Source organism: Natrix helvetica (genome assembly GCF_964273705.1).
Source record: "Natrix helvetica genome assembly, chromosome: 1".
Classification (NCBI taxonomy): domain Eukaryota; kingdom Metazoa; phylum Chordata; class Lepidosauria; order Squamata; family Natricidae; genus Natrix; species Natrix helvetica.
Genome location: NC_138548.1, coordinates 72441403 through 72459432, shown reverse-complemented (window position 1 = coordinate 72459432; position 18030 = coordinate 72441403). Strand labels below are relative to the sequence as shown.

The window sequence follows — 18030 nt, the reverse complement described above, 5'->3', positions numbered from 1 at the left end:
TTGAGTTATGCACTTTTGAAAATGTGAAATATTTGAAAAGGGGAATATCTGTCTGAAGTGTTCAAGTTATTAGTAAAGTAATAAGTATTTCAATCCTACATAGCTGAAGATATAATAATGAAGTACAGGGGTATCAGTAATGTGAGATAATAAGTTTGTGCACATTCACAGCAGCTATATATAACTTTGTTACATTATGGGTGATAGCAATTCTCTTGTCTGATAAGAGGAAATTGTTATGGAATTCTTCAGTTTTTTTTTGAGTCTGTGCATCTGCTAGGGTTGGGTTTTTTTGAGAATTTTTTTAATTTTTTTTCCTTACATAGCATTTTATTTTTAAAAAAATTAATTTTATTTGAATGTTTTAATCATTAAAAACAGTAAAAAAGACACAACAAGGAAAAAACCACAATAAAACAAAACAAAACATGGAACATACATAACAATATAGAGTAATTTTACAGCTTTCAATATCGGCTTTCCTGCTTAGCTTTTATAATTCTTTCTTCTGCATTGCCTTCCTATTACTATAGCCTTGTCCTATGATGTAACAAGCATAATATAAACACTTATAGTAATATTCATTTTTTGTATCTCCATCTCCATTTGTATTCTCTATTTCCTGTTTTGGCTTCTGATTTCTAGCCACTTGTATATTTTATTCCATCCATTATAGAAGTCCGATTCTTCTCTTTCTTTTAGTTCTATTGTTATTTTGTCCATTTCTGCACATTCAAGTATTTTCCTGATTGTAGTTTCATCTGAGGATGTATTAATTTTTTTCCAATTTTGTGCGAAGGCAATCCTGGCTGCAGTGAGTATATGTATGGTTATGTATTGAGATTGTTTGTCCATTTTTTGATCCAGTATTCCTAATAAGAATGCTTCTGGTTTGAGTTCTATTTTTCGCTCAGTAATTTCTTCTAACCACTTTCGAATTTTGCACCAGTACTTCCTTGTGATGGGGCATGTCCACCACATGTGATAAAATGTTCCAGGCTCCTTACATAGCATTTTAAGTATACATTCACATAGTTGTTATTCTTCTATACATTTATCATTCTTATACATTTATTATTTCATTTAACGGGTTATAATATACAATTTGGGTTGCTTTATTTACCATCCCTTCTTCCTGTTGCATCTGCTAGGTTGATGTGCAAGTTCCATGTCCTCAAATTTTAAAAGGCAATTTAAATATTGGAAAACTCTCACCTGCTCAATTTTTGCCCTTCTATTGCCTAGGGAGACTTATGAATTTTTTTCTTTTTAGCAAATACCATAATTTGGTTCTCTGAAAGTTTTGAACAAAGTGATTTTCTCTACAGTAGCACCAGGGGTGGGTTCCTGCCGGTTCTAACCGGTTCGGTAGAAGAGCTTCCAGAAACCAACCATACCGGTTAGAAGAGGTTTGTCACAGAGCACCTGCCCCGCCCTCCTTGCTCGCTTGCCCTGCCCGTTCCGTTGCCGCTTGCAGGCGGTAGCTTGTGTGGTGCGGCTGGCCACCTAGGACCTCCCCAAACTTGCCTAGAAGGCGTGGCCACCAGCAAAACATGGGGGTGTTCCAGGGCATCCCCGCTCCCCACTGGTTCCCCGCCTCCCTTCCCAGCGAAGTTTTCCAAGGTGTGGTTTTCCTCCCATCCCTTTTGCCTGACTCCCGCTGAAGTCCAGTAAGGAGAAGAGCCTTTGGGGAGTGAAGAGGAGGAGGAGGGAGGAGGAGGCATCATGCATGGGGGGTCATGCCAGCTGGGCAACCGGCAACCGGTGGAGGCAGGAAGGTTCGCGGGAGAGCCAAGAACCTTCCTGCCTCCGCTGTACTTCGCGCTCGTCTCCGTGCACTCCTCGCAACTGCAATAGATGTCCAGAAGCAGCCTTTGTGGTTATGGGGTGTGGGCTTCCAGCCCAACAGCCCCCGCCGCTTTTGGATATCTATTGCAGTTGCGAGGAGAGGGTGAAGTCCAGTGGAGGCAGAAAGGTTCTCGGCGCTCCCCAGTCGCTTTCATGGCTTGCCGTGCTCTTCCCCGCGCACTCCTCCACGCTCTGGGAAGACGTGAAAGCGACTGGGGAGCTGTTAACATGTGTAAAATTAAATATGTATTGTATTCCCTTTGAAATGCCCAGCCAAATATTACTGGTTTTAAATCCATATCTTGCTTTACCATTGCTTCTAACCATGACACCACTAATTCTTGAATAGCTACTTGGTCTGTCCTAAGTACTGAACCTAATTCATACCTGTTTCTTCCTGTTTTTTGAACTGAGGAATAAATTTCAGAAAAAGAAATCTGTATGGCTCTGTGAATCTACCTATGACATTCATTCTTGATCTAACTTCTTAGATGAAAAACTATATCTTTCCTGTTTGTTGGGGGACATTCTTCCTGCAAAGACTGTACATTGCTGGGTGAAAACAGAGGTCCCTTCTGTTACCTGTAGTATAGTCCTCAGCTTACAATCACAATCGAGTCCAATATTGTTTTATTTCTTCTGCAGTTAGTATTATTTAACAGGGTGAAGAGGCAACAGAGTATGACCGCTAGGACAGTCATCTTTCCTATGTAAGTAGCTGTCTTATTGTTTTGTGTGCTTGTTTCGTCCTTAATATAGTAGTGCAAGCAATTAAAGTCTTCTTTTCTGTATCTCTTTGTGCAGGCCACTCATTGGAGCAAGGTGGTCAGTGGGTGACTTCAACACAGAAAAGGACAGTAATCCTATTATTTTGTGTGCTGGTTTCATCCTAATGCAGTGTATGCAATGAAAGAGTTCTTTTCTGTGTCTCTTCTTTGTGCAGGCTATTCATTGGAGTCAGTGATATTGAAGACTGGCAAGGACAGTCATCTTCCTTCTGTAAGTAGCTCTTTTATTGTTTTGTGTACTTATTTTAATCTTATTTAAGTAGTAAGTACACAAAATAATAAATTTCCTTTTTTATATCTTTTTGTAGATCATCCATTGAGGCAAAGAATTCAGTGACATCATCTTGGCCACTCCCACCCGGTCACATGACTGCCAAGCCACTCCCATCCGGTCACATGACTGTCAAACCACTCCCACCTGGTTACATGGCTGGCAAGCCACTCCCACCCGGTCACATGGCTGGCAAGCCACTCCTACCCAGTCACATGGCTGGCAAGCCACTCTCACCCAGTCACATAGCTGGCAAGCCACTCCCACAAAGCAGGCCACACCTACATAAGCGGTTCCCAAAAAAATTGAAACCCACCACTGAGTAACACCCAAGGCTTTTGAGTATGCACCAAAAATCAGTGGGATACCTGGCTATGCCATCTGGATAAAGCAGAAGTAGAACATGCATTTCTGTTATTCCGGGCCGATGGGAATTTGGATCTGAGAGTTGTTTTGTTAATGAGTTGACCCATAAGTAAAACAGAAAGAGAGTTAAAATGCCTCTACAATTCGACTTCCGGTTCCGGCAGCTGACGGCGACGGGCAGGGACTGCTCGCCCCGCGCATCCCCGGTGGGCTCTCCACCCCTTGGGGGGCACAGGACGCCCTGCGTTCTGCCGGAGGAGCGGCATGGCGGGGGGGACCCCTGGATCGGCAGCGGCTGGCGGGGGCCCCCCGCTTCGCTCCAGGCACCGAGGAGCACAAAGGGGAGATGCTCCGGCGTCTTCGCTGAGAGGCTGTGCGGAGAAAAAGAAAACTGAAGGATGCAGCGGCGGAGCGGTAAGGCGTAGACTTCCTTCATCCCCATTACCAACTTAAAAACTTTTCAGTTGTGCAAACTTTTTTTTCGGTTTGACTTGGAGAGGCGCGGCTGGAGGGGAGGGGGATTTCCCCCCCCCTCGGACAAGCGGCTGGAAACAAGTGTGCTCTCAGCCCCAAGGGAAGGAGGAGGGGGAGAGCCAAACCAAAGATGCCACACCCTAACTAAGTGGATTTTCGGACTTAAACTTATAAAATAATGAGATAATAATAATAATAATAATAATAATAATAATAATAATAATAATAATAATAATAATAATAATAATAATAATAATAATAATAATAATAATAAATATTTATTTCTTAGCCGCACCCTCTCCCGAAGGACTCGGGGCGGCGTACAATAAAACATAGGAAATAAATATATAAACAAACATACATATAACAAAAACGTATACCAAGACATATACATATACATATATCTATACATATATATATATATCTGGAAGCTTTGGGAATTTTGAACTTTAAAAACTTTATTTGTTGCCTCGAAACCCGAAGCTGGCAGGGCAAGATGGCACACTTCCGTTGTCTTTATGAAATGTGAAACCTGACTCCACCTTCCAAACTTCAGGCTTCCGGTGTTTGTCTCCGTGCTATTCGGATAACTCTCTTGTTGACTGTTTGCCTTTGAACTCCTTGGAGTGAAAAACTTTTGCTCATCTGCCAGGGTGATTGAAAATTCCCCTCTGTCTGGACCCTTTGTCTCCTGGACTCTCTTGGCTGTTCTACTCTTCTGACTGATCCTTCTCTATACTGACTGGACTCTTTATTTCATAAACAATGGCATCTAAAAGACCACCTCCTGGAAAGTCAGGCTTTGCTGCCTCTGCCCCGACATCTGCAACCTCCAGTCCTAGCACACAATCAACGTTAACAGCTTTAAAGCAACCTGAACCTACGGACCTGGAGTTTCATCAAATGTTTCAACAAATTCTACAGGGACAAGAGGAAATAAAGAGACAACTGAAGGAAATGAAAGAAGAAATTAAAGAGAACCAGTATAAAATTAATAAGAACTCACAGAGACTGGATCTTTTGGAGGATGGGGCGGCTGAGATGATGGGGGGGATAGAGGGTGTGCAGAAGGGAAACAAAGAACTTGACACCCAACAAATGAAAATAGAGTTTGAGAGAATGTCTTTTTATCTTAGATTCCAAAACGTGATGGAGACAGATGATGAAAATATAAGGGACATTATGACAAACATTTTGGCTGAGTATATCCAAAAGGAGAAACAACAGATGGGGTGGGAAATAGACCTGGCTTATAGAGTGAACTCAGCTTATGCTAGAACACACAATGTTCCCAGGGAGGTACACATTAAATTTCTTAGGAAAAGTACAAGAGATGAAATTCTGAATGCACAAAGGGGACAAGTCTTGACATACAAAGATAAGGAGATAACCATCTTGAAATAGATCCCCAAGAAAGTGTGGGAAAAAAGAAAACATTATTCGCAATTGGCGAATAAATTATACCAGAAGGGGTGTGGTTTAGATGGTTGATGCCTGAAGGAATGTTAATATTCTGGGAGGAGACAGGAGTTAGGATTAATACACCCATAGAGGCGCAGGCCTTTATGGAGAAAAATAAACTACTCCTAGAAAAACTAGATGACTCCTCAACAGACATACAAGACATGGGAGGGCCGGAGCTCTGCCAGCGGGGGGAGATGGGGCGACAACAAGAAAGCTCAGATCACACAAATGAGTAAGAAAAGTCACCTGATATAAACTGATCGAAATTACCAATTGAATTTACCACACTGACTATATGTTATTACTTAATATTGAATTTTATGCAAATGTATACTATGAGTTTGGAGGGGGGGTGCACCTACCGTATTTCGCAGTTGCCAAAATTTGTAACTTTTCCCTTACCTTTTCCCTTTGTAAAATATAAAAAAACCAATAAAATTTTGTTTTTAAAAAAATGCCTCTACAATTCACAGAGATTCAGTCTGAAATTAGACTGTTGTGGATTGAATTTTATTTGATTCACAAGAATAGTGTCTTGATACAAGTCATAGATTAGGAACAATAGCATCAGTCAAATCCAATCCCCTTAGTTTTTCCCATAAAAAGAGTCTTGAGCTTGAGTCCATTGCTGACTTGAAGATGGCAAAAGCCATGAACAGAGAAACTCAAGATTGTCTACTGTATTTCTTAATCAGTATAATCAATTATCATTATACAAGGATGAGCAAATATCCAGCTCTGTATCATATCTGATTACATCCATAATTCACCAGCTGTGTAGACAGCTGCATGTGCGAGAATGTGCAAGAATTTCACTCCACATATAGTCAGTGATTAGCCTACCTATTATATTAATTCAATATTTACAATATGCTTTACTATTTTTTCCTCCAGAAAATGCTACTGTATTAAGGATTGTTCAAAGGGCAAGTAACAAGAGTGTTTAAAAGAAAATGAAAACCAGTTTTAAAACATTTTAAAATATAGTAATATAATAAATTTTCTATGGCGTTTGGCTTTTGGTATACTATGAAGTGATAATCAATGACAAAAATCTTGCAATATACATTAGTCTATTTTTTCCTCTTGGCACCTGCTGCCCTAAATTAACGTATGCATCTTCTGTTCTTCAGAAGAAAAACCACCCCTGCCACCAGTACCAGAAGCAGTGGATACTTACCTGGTCATGCCTACACATAGGATAATGAAGTTACTTCGTGATGTCATAACAGAGCGTGTAACAACATCAGAGGCCTACAATTTCTTAGATGGATTCCAATTAAACAATGGCTATCTAGAGAATAAGAATTTTTATATCTGGAAAGGTACATGGTAAATGCTAAGAAAAATTATATTAGTTTGTTCATTAAGATGATCACCTGATTTTAATAAAAATTCAAGTGTTAATGCTAAAATATCGTCAGTAAGATGTCTTAAAATTGGACATACCTCTCCCTTGAAAATAGCAATTGTCAAATAAACTACGATGCCTGGATTCCCCAAACCGAACAAAATATATTAACAGCTTTGCACGCTGTGTGAACTTAGCCACTAATCTATAGCACTTGAAGTCCAAAGTAGCAAAGAGTCTCACAAGTTCACAATCTGGCTCAGCTATATTATTGGAATGCGGTTTGGATAATTCTAATTCCACAATATTTTAAATGAGCAATAAAACAATATTGCTAAGGTTATTTACAAGAACTGAAAAATAAGAGTTGGGATATCACATACCGCTGGACAAGATTTTTAAGGAATTTTAACTGTAGTTTTAATTTGAGACTAATGAAGTATTTTTTCACATTTACTGGATACCACATGGAATTAACTTTATTGTGTTGAAACTATAATGGGTGATATTGATGTGTTTGCTTTTGCCCCTTTTTTGTCTAATTTCTATATATTTATTAATATAGTGTTACAAAGATCAACATGGTTAAAATCTGGATTCCTGAGATGTATTCACTTTATGTACTGGCAATCTCTCAATAATAATCTCCCAATATTATGCAAATACTGGTCAATATCATACCATGATGTTATGGTTTAATGAATTAAGCATCTGTTTTGTTGTTCTCTTTATTTTCTGTTTTTAGTTCCCCTCTCCCCTCCTTTTTCCCCCCTTCTTTTTTCTTTCTCGTCTTTCTTTTATTAAAGCATATAAATTGGCAGTGAATCAGTTGCTTCCTTGTTTCAAACTGGTTAGATGCTCCTCGGTTGCTACTTCATTCTTGTTTCACACTGGCAATTTTCAGTGCAACAGTGCTTCCAAAACAACATTTAGTTACAGAGAGAAGGTTTCTCTTACCTCAGCTATAAACAGATAACAAGCTGTTTAAAGTAACATTCCATACTTCCCAGGTTGTGGTTTTATGAATGTGGAAATATAATGTGCCACTTGTCCTAAAGAAAATTAGAAGTCGAATCAAAGCAAAAAGCAAACTACTTTTTGAAGCTATGAACTGCTAACGAAAATGTTTCTCTTCAGACACTGTATTGGATACTTTCCCCAACCAGTTGATGACTCCATTGGAATATCTGAACCTTATAGATACAGCTGTCTTTATAGACACCAGCTATGCACCACTGATGAGACCAGAGAGAAAAGTGGATGTCATTATACATTTGAATTATTCTACAGGCTCACAAACAGCAGTAAGATGATTTACAATTAAGTGTTGTTTTTGTGTCATTAGTTTCTGTCTTACACTTACAGAATTCTACAGAAAAGAATGGTGTAGGGTCTGCTTGGGTGGGAGGTTGAACTAAATGGGCTACAAGGTCCCTTCCAACTCTGTTAATCTGTTAATCTGAATTCTGAGAGGTCACATGCATGTCCATATACATTATGTGCTTTTCCTTTGTCTGAGAATGTTAGCATTAAATAGCCTTAAAAGGATGGTGTCATTCCCTCTGCTGATAACCATACACAATTGCATTTTCACTCATATTAAACACAGTTATTGTAGTACGGCAACAAGAAAACCCTCTTTAAAGGTCTTGGAGATTATTTGTGGAGGTCACTGGATAGAAAAGAATTTGCTCTTACCTCCATATCAGTGTCTTCTCTCCCAAATTTGTCTGGCCACAGTTTTTGGTAAAGTGATGAACAATCCAGAGCTAAAAATTAGCAGGGCCCTTCATTGTTGAAGTCAATAGTTTACGTGCTAATCCTAGTGTGTAGTGTAAATTCCAAATAAGCAGGTTTTTCATTGATGGTCATGTTTAAGTGAGCGAAACATGAGGCATTGTAAAATCCAGTGAAAATACCAAAGTCTCTTAAGAAGTTGTTATGCTTGAAGCAAACAAAGCTAAGTTGTGGAGCACAGAAAGTTGGGAAATTATAGGAAGTTGTTCCAGTGCCACCCTACACTTAAGTATATCTTAAGTAGAAGAAATCCTGAGACTCTATCTATGCACAGCCAGTACTGATCAGTTCTGATTACAAGATTCAGGTTATTCAGGAACAATAGTTTACTTCTGGGTAAATATTCAGCCTAATTATCCCAAGCAAATAAACATTCTTCCATTTTGCCTAAAGGGGCCAATGAAGTTCTCCTGTGCATTACTTAGGTGATGTATGAAAGCAATTTGAACAGTGTAAGGACTAAATTCAGAATCCAGTCTAAATCAAGACACAGATTATTTTCACAGAAGATCCTCACAGGCTTTAATGGTATGGAGGAATAATATAGACAAGACACAGACGTGATTCTGTTAAGTACAATAACAGAATCAGCTTATAGTTAAGTAGAATTAGCTCATCTGGTCTTATTTTTTGTCTCACCTACCTTGTAAAGCTAACATCAATCTTGCAAGTCTGAAAATGCTTCTTTCCCCCGTTCCCTTTCCAGGCTCAAAACTAGGAGGATCTCTTCTGAGCCACTTGCTCTTCCCACATTCCTGCTGTAGGCTTAGCTGCCTTTTATGCAGCTGTTCCCTCAGTGGTGTCTTGTTACCATATCTCCCAAGGCCATTCCCATACACCATTGTAGAGGCTCAGTGGAACCATGTTCATTTACCCAGACACATTCTTTGTGCACAGTTAAGTTGAATTGTCTGCCAAGAGAGATTATCCTTAACTAATAAATCCTTATAAAGTATTCTGGCAGGTATAAGAAATCGAGAACCAAGGTTGTTCAAATGAATACAAGATTATTCCATGCTATCTCTAAACAAGAATCTGTACTACTAATGGTCAAGCCAAATTGGTGTTAGATAAGAGTCAACCGAATTTAAGGATGGCTGGGCCTAGATCTCTTGTGGGCACAAAGGGACTCCACACTGATGATGCGCTCTATCCCTCCCTTGGGCTCAACCTAGTCATCTCCTACACCTTCCCTTGATTTCCTAGGTAGAAATGAATTGGAGTAGAAGATCAAGAAAGAAATCTATCATGACCACAATTTATTATTCTTATTATTGCTATTATTTGCTTTGTCCTGTGATAATCTAGCCTATAGATGAAGCTTCCAGATACTTTGCAAAGCAAGGGATTCCATTCCCCAAAATAGATCTGAGAAGAGAAAAGAATCTGAAGGAATGTTATGTTTTTGAAGATGCTACGGATTCCAAAGCACCTATTGTAGTTTTTTTCCCACTAATAAATGATACCTTCAAAAAATACAAAGCACCAGGTAAGTTCCTTGTTGCCTTAACAGACCTAACAGTTTTTTCACAGGTGAATATTCACTTTTGGTGAACTAAACCTTCTACTACCCTTGTGCTATTATAAATCAGTAAATTTGGAAGTTTACAAAAGCCTATCATCATTCCTGGAACTGGCAGCGACCCAGGCCTGCACTGCCCCGAACCAGTTCTCCCGTTTCTATCTTGTGTTTTACTTCTACGCATGTACAGAACAATGTTTATTGCACTGCGTATGCAATTTATATGAAAAAGGGATCTGGTTTAAATGGCTGATTCTGGAGGCGATGTTAATCTTCTGGGAGGGAAACAGGATCAGAATCAATACAGTCCAGGAGGCGGAGGCCTTCATTAAAAAGAATTTTCCACTCTCAGAGGAGGAACAGAGTGGGAGTAGTGAAAGAGACAGTAAAACACAAGACAGTAAGATCCAAGACGGGAAGGAGGGGGGCACTGAGGCTCTCTCTGGCGACAGGGAGGAAGAAGCAATATCGAAAAGGCTCAGATCTCAAAAATAAAATTATTTGGAACAATAGCAGTTAGTGATATATTAGAAAACGACAAAGAGAAACATGTAGAAACACAAGATTAACAATATAGAGTAAGATTTGGTTTACTGTTTTCTTCTATAAATTTGTTGTACAATGTTATATAAATGAGTACTGTGCTGGGATCTCTACCAGCAGTATGAAAGCTGCCAAAAAAATTTGTATACCTATTTACCCTTCCCTATATATTTGAAAACCAATAAAACTTTGTTTAAAAAAAATGCATGTGTGTGCGTGTGAAGCACCCATAAGCGAACCAGTACTAGTGACTACCGGAACCAACCCCTGATTGTCATTGGTGTATATTCTGAAGTCCCAGGGACATATATTGGCTTACAATTCTGGGTTTTGTCAAAAGGAACCTTGGGAAATTTGTCCCCAAATTGTACTGCTTAATATGACAGTGGAGGGAAATTGTCAAATTAAATTAAATTAATGATTTCCCATATCTTTCTCCTAGCTTTTTCTACTTCTTACATGCAATCCCTAGCACAACATTCTATTATTATTATTATTATTATTATTATTATTATTATTATTATTATTATACATTTTGAATACACTGTATTGTCAAGGTATATTATTTACAGAAGAACAACACAGAGAAAACAAAAAGAAATATTAACACATATACTGGTAACAATAGTAATAATATAACAGAATAATTTTGGCTAAATTTCTCTTTTTATTAGCTTATTTATAATTCTGTTGATTATATCGGCATATTTATAATTATCAGCCAACTTTATATTTAATTCATACATAGCAATATTCTTTCTTGATCTAATTTCTACCTCTTATCTCTAACCACTCATAAAATCTATTCCATATCAAGTAATATTCTGTGTCTTCTTTGTCCTTTATTTTTAAAGTCAATCTGTCCATCTCTGCACAGTCTAATATTTTCCAAATTACATCCTCATCGGATGGAGTGTTCTCATTTTTCAAATATTTTGCAAATACAATCCTTGCTGCTGTCAGTACATGCAAAACTAAATATATAGTCCTTTTATTATAACCCATAGCACAACATTCAAAGGCTGCCACCCTCTCCCACTGCAAAATTAAGTTTCTTATGTTAAATAGATCTGATATTATGGGCATTATGATGCCTTTGAAATGCATGTCTTTCCTTCCTCTCCAACGTTCATTATAACTTGTTTTAGTCTTCAGCCTTTGCATCATTACTGTGCTACTCCATCCCATGACAAACAGGAAGTTAGGAAGAATGGAAGTTCCTGTTTGTTTGTGGGATGGAATAGCATCCTAATGATGCAAATTTGGATTTAGGGAAATATATACTTTGCAGCTTGACAGCTGAATGTCAGCAGGCTTCCTTCCCAACAGAGGCCTCAACACTCCTGCCATTCTACTATAATGGATGGATAGTGAAGCCAAAGTTATTCTATTCCAGTGGGTGAAATTTGTGGCACTTGAGATATTTCCAAACTCAACTAATCTACAACTTCTATTTGGAATTGATGAGTGCATGTATTTTGTGATTTGGTTTGTCTTACTACACAAGTATGGCTAATGTTGAAATATGGCGGAAGCTGTAATTCAGAAAGCCAGAGGTTTCCCATCCCTGATGTAATCCAGCAGTAGAAGGTTCAATTCTTTTGATAGACAACCATAACATATTGACTTGCTTCTGTAATAGGGATAGCAGGACTAATAAAAAGATACTCACTTTGTTGTGCAGATTTTGAGCAAATAATACATTTAATGGTAAATGGTGTTTTGCAGGTGTGAAACGTGCTCCCACTGAACTGAAGCAAGGTAAAGTTGATGTAACTAGTCCTCTTTCTCCATATGGAATACAAAACTTTCAATACTCTGAGGAGAATTTTGATAAATTAATAGAGCTAACTAGTTACAACATTCAGAATAACAAAAGCTCAATCCTTCAATCTTTACAAAGAGCAATAGAGAGAAAAAGGGCTGAGACGAAATAGACATCTTTTCAAATACGACTGGAAGACTGCTGAACCAGCTGTTGCAATTTCCTGGGTTAATTTATCACTAACGGCTATGTCAGTTTACTATATATTAAGATCATAATATATTTTGGTTATGATTATACTGGTAGATCTTGGGAGCATTTGATCTGTATAGTAGCATCTGAATTTTAGAAAGTTTTCCCAGGAATATTCATTGAACAGTCATTTCTTTAAGACCATCAAACAAAATGGGCCTTAAGTGATATGAGGCACAATTGTAATGCTTCCTTCGTGTGTATGTTAGACCCTTATTATTCTGGATATTATTATTTGGATTGTTATTGCTGTGACTACAGGTTATTATATCTCTAATTTATTATGTAATAAATATAATAAGCATATTATGTACATATTTCTAGTAGCCAATATTCTTTGACCAGTTTACAAATATTTTTTAAAAATCTATGAAATATAAAAACAATATTATAGCATTACTCTTTTTCCTTTGTTCTCAATAAATAATCTAAGCAGAAAATAAATTGCAACTGGAAGCTATAATTTAAGACGGAACTGGGCCCTTGGGCCTCCGAAGAGATTGGCATCATCAAAGCAACATGAGCAAAATAGGTTGGGGGATTAATATACCCCATTGTTATATCAGTGTAAAAATAAACTTTAAAATTTGCATGGCAAGAGGAGCAAGAACTGCCAGTTCTTGGCAGAGAAGAAGAAAAGCAACCTCATTTTATTTGAAATATTGGGATGGATAATTAAGGTATTGTGAAAGAAGAAAAGATTTGTTGGTAGGAAAGCATCATTCTGAAAATGTCAAATGAATTTAAATTATGAGAATTAGATAAAAGACACAAGGGAATATCCCATAGTGGGGTAGGTGGGACTGATTTGGGGCTTATTGGGTATTTTGGTCTCTTCTGAAAAGTAGTTTTTTGTTAACATTGTCCTTCAACGATATTAAATTGCCTCCAAACTCAGTTTGATAAAATGTGCTAGACCATCAACATATTTCCAAGGAAAACAGCATTTTCAATATTTGTTTGGAGGGGGGGGGCAATATAGGGAGAAGCCACATCAGGTGTGATAATTAAATTGTTAAGTTTTCAAGGAGAAAAATCACCATTTGGTTTCTGTTCTTTTTTCTTCCTTTCAAAATGCCACCCACTGCTTTCTTGACTGAAAAGAGAGTGGATACTCTTGAGATGTTATGTTTGTACCGCTCAGGTAATTTCACAGGAATTTGCTTTAATAGAATATAATTGGAATGTATCATGTGCTGTTACTTTAGTGTATTTATTAATTTCTACTATGGTCTATAAAGGTTGAGGGAGCTCCAATTATTGTGACTAAAACACATTTTCATTTTTAAAAAGTTTTAGTTTGTAAAATACTTTCAGTTAAAATGGGAAACACTGTAAGCAATAATTAATTTACATGTTTTGAATCGTGTCTAGTATCTCAAAGTTCTCCCTTTAAAAAAATGTTTTCACATGGGTGCATTGATTTCAATCTTTCACAATTTAGTCCAGTGTCGTAATATGAACTTGGAGAATTATATATGACACCCAAGATCACAGGAAGGAAACACAAATCATTGTTTGTGAGTGCAAATATGGTAATCCTGTTAAAAAAAAAAACCAGAGTTATCAAATTCAATATCTTGCTTTTCAGAAATGTCAGTCAAGGCTTCTAGGAAACATATGTACAAGGCTGGAGGAAAATTGTCCACTTCTACTGAATTGCTCCCCACAGACCTTCTCTCCCTGCACCGTCCCTGAAGAACTTGGGCCCCCTACCTACTCTCCCATTAACCATCACACACTTAAAGATCTCTGGAGCTCCTGACCTCACATTGGGGAAGGAGGACATGTCACTCTGACCTTTCATGTCCCTGAGTCAGCATATGAAGTGATCCATTCTGTTTCCCATACACAGTCTGTGCAGTGCTGTGGAAAGTTCTGGAGAGGAGGTCCAAGGCTTACAGAGATTGGGTGGGGTAGGGAGGAAGGAGGAGGGATGCTAGAGTGTTAGTCACTCATAAGAGTGAATGATTGCAGGGATGCTGCAGTGGCTTTAGCTTCAAAATGGGTCATGAGTAGCATATGGATGGTCTGTTGTAACAGTTGCTAAGCAATCGGTCGTAAGTTGAGGGCTACCTGTATGGTCATTAATCTTTTCAAACCAAACTTTTATAATACATGTTATGTGATTCAAACAGAATGAATGAGTAACATTGAAAATCAATCAGAAAGCATTTACATAAAGGTAAATGCAGCATAGTCAACAAGTTTGTCAACAATTTTATTTTGCTTTTTAGAACTTGTGTATGACGTTTTCGGGATTTGCCATTATTTATTAATAATAGTGTTCTTATTCTTATCTAGCTTAGCTTTAATTTCCACTTTCAAGTGCAAATAAGGAAGCATGATAGAATGTCCTCCCACACAAGTAGGTTGCATTTCATGACACGGTTTGGGAACAACCCAATTTTTCTTTTCAATTGAGATTTAGTAGAAAAATAATTTCTCCTCAATTACATTTGACAGTCATAAAACATTTCGTGCTATAAGCATCTCTTCAATCACAGAGGTTATACGTGGGGTGGGATACAAATGGAGAGGAGAGAAAGAACTAAACACACATAGGGAAGTCGAGGAGTTATTCATAAATGTGATTTCCACAAATCTAATCATCAAAGCCTAAATGCAACATGTGGTGGGTTTATTTAGTTAATGAAGATCCTTTCAAAGTACCTACATATATTTCTCCATAATACAGAAAAGGAAGAAAGAAACAGACAGAATTCTCTTTCACAACCTCATTCCTCAATGCAACAAACTGTTATTTAGCATCTAGTGAAGTTGGAGAAAATGGGCTGGGATCCCTATTTCTCTTCTGCAATCCAAATGGGCGGGCCTAAGGTTTAGTTTTAAGGTACTGTACCTTCATAGTGATTGCTGCTGGCATAACTGTAAGAATGTATCAGCAGCACCAGCCAATTAAGTTGGCTTTTAAAACAACACCTGATCTGAGTGAGACCATAGCAAGACCATTATCTCAGGTAAGGGACTCTTTTTTTCTGGAAAGAGTAATCTGCGTTTTTGTTATTTATTTGTGCTGACATTTTGGGGTATTGAAAAAAAGAAAGAAAATATGTTAGAAAATAAATGTGCATTAATTTTCTGCAGAAGGGCTAAGTACAGTACACATCTTTTTTTCCTGATAACTAAACTGGCAAAGGATACTGATTTTTTTTCTTTCTTTCACTTATTCTCTACTGTATCCCTACAGCCAGTATAGTCATAGTGAAAGGTTTTCTTTGAAAAATAAGTTGCATACCAGACCATCAATTTGGGGAACCCACATTTAGAATTTAATATCACCATTTTCTACTCTGTTTTGTTTTTCAACAAATGAAAACATTTCCTTGCAACTCGATTGCAGAAAATATGACTTCAGCAACAGAGTGGTCAGTTGCTGGAATGTGTTACCTGACTCTGATTTCTTCCAAACCCCCACAACTTTAACCTTAGACTGTCTACTGTTGACCTCAACCTATTCTTAAGAGGACTGTAAGGGGCGTGCATAAGCACATCAATCCAAAACCAAAAAGTAAATAAAAATCCCCGGGTGTGGATGGAATTCCAGAAGAATTCTAGAAAAAAATTGCAAAAATCATTAGAGAACATATTATTAGAAATGTACAATGAAGTACTAGAATGAGCTAAAGCACCAAAATCTTGGATGGAGCCACTAATAACATTAATTCCCAAAGACAACACTGAAAAATAAAAGATTCAAAATTATAGGCCAATCTCGCTGCTAAATACTCATTATAAAATATTTATGACAATAATGGTGGAAAGAATTAAAAATATACTAAACGAAATCATACACCCGGACCAAAATGGATTTCTACCCAACAGACATATAAAAAATAATATACGAACGATAATGAACATATTAGAATACTATGAGATACATTCAGGAAAACAAGCAGCATTGATATTTATTGATGCACAAAAAGCATTCGATAACCAGCTCGCTGCCCCTCAGGCTGGCAGCCAGGCACGCAAAGGGGGCATGGTGGCAGTGAGGGGGCCAAGTGGGGCAGCACTTTGGTGGGCACTGAGGGAAGGAAGGAATGAAGAAAAGCCAAGCTGAGGGGGAAAAAAGTTCTGCCGGGCGAGGGAACGGGGTGGGTCACTCCCTGGTGTGCTTGTCCCGCTGCCACGGAGCCTTTTATTATTTTTTTCTCTTCCCCTCACAAGAGTTGTGCCACCAGTGGTGGCGGCAGAAGGAGTAACAACCTGGTGTGCCCTCCCGATCCGGCCTGCCTGAGGAACAGGGGGAGTCTTTGACAGCCGCCTCATTTCCAACTGGGGGTGAGGGGAAAAAAGTCCATCTTTTTCCTCCCTCTCCATTTGGGACTTGTAGATACAGCGTTCTTGTTTGATATCAGTTGCCCTCCACTTCTCAGACCAGAGAGGAAGATGGATGTCATTCTGCATTTCAATCATACTGGAGGGTCACAAACCAAGTTTTGAAGAGATAATGCAGATTTTATTTGTAACAAAATAATAATTGATTGTATAAAAATAATAGCAATTGACTAACATATAACACAATACTTCTATACATTGCCACATTTATCTTTTCTCAAGGCTAAATATATCTCACTCCCTCAATCTCTTGTAAATTTTAGTTTCCAGTCCTCCAAAATTGTATCAAGAGCCTGTTTTATGTAGTGATTAAGGCATCGGCTAGAAAGGGAGACGCTATGAGTTCTAATCCCACTGTGCACAAAATCAGCTGAGTCGCCTCAAGCCATTCACATGCTCTCAGACCTAAGGCAAATCACTTCCAAAAAAACATTGCCAAGAAAAGTGAAAGGATTAGTTTAGACAATTGATTTAAAGTTATGTGCACGTGTGCTCGTGCGCGTGTCTGCACGCACACACGCACAATTTCCTTTTTTAATAATATTATAATTATAATATTATAATAATATAATTATTATAATAGTTATAATATGTTCAACATGGGCTGTCCTTTGAATTCATTCAGAAAACCACTTCTAAGAAAATCTCTGCATTTGGATTGGCAAAATGCCCAGAGACAGGAATGACTCTTTCACTACAGTTATTTTTAAGAAGGGTGTTTCAGTAGCCTAATTGTTATATTTTCCTGACATACCAGACATCACCAGTTGGATATTCTAAAGATTTTTAATAAACAACTTGTTTTTCTTACCCGAACTCCCTACTATTAGATTGAGCTGTAATAATAATACATTTAGGACCTTGGGGATTACTCAATATGTGGATAAAAATGTCAAATCCAGTCTGAACATCTGGCTGACTGTGCAATGAACCAAAAATAATAGAAAGAAGACAAGGCAAGACAAAGTATTACATGCTCATTACTTTAAAAAAAGCAGGCAAAGCAGATAATAACAAGAAATGCATACAAAGCCAGAATCAAGAAAATAACAACGAACAGCAAATGAATGGCAAAGTAGTAACAAGGATGCATTGGAATAACTGCAAGAAATACCATTTTCCTGCAAGCAATAATTGGTAGGAATAGGCAAAGTAATAGAAAATGAAGAAGTTAAAGTAGTCTGGGACTTTAGAATTCAAACAAGCACCTGCCCCATAACACCCCAG

General features: G+C 37.9%; 1 protein-coding gene across 1 annotated transcript in view; it reads left to right on the top strand.

The window, feature by feature from the left end:
* The window catches only part of LOC309387063 (cytosolic phospholipase A2 epsilon-like), a gene marked incomplete at its 5' end in the record, with an annotated part of 36567 nt that extends 23809 nt beyond the window's left edge, over positions 1 to 12758 (top strand). Inside the window, 4 exons of the mRNA XM_081943203.1 lie at positions 6345 to 6536; positions 7700 to 7866; positions 9668 to 9848; positions 12153 to 12758. Coding sequence (XP_081799329.1) covers positions 6345 to 6536; positions 7700 to 7866; positions 9668 to 9848; positions 12153 to 12361 — 749 coding nt within the window. The 3' untranslated portion in view covers positions 12362 to 12758. The remainder of the gene's footprint in view (positions 1 to 6344; positions 6537 to 7699; positions 7867 to 9667; positions 9849 to 12152) is intronic.
* Between the last annotated feature and the right edge of the window lie 5272 nt (positions 12759 to 18030).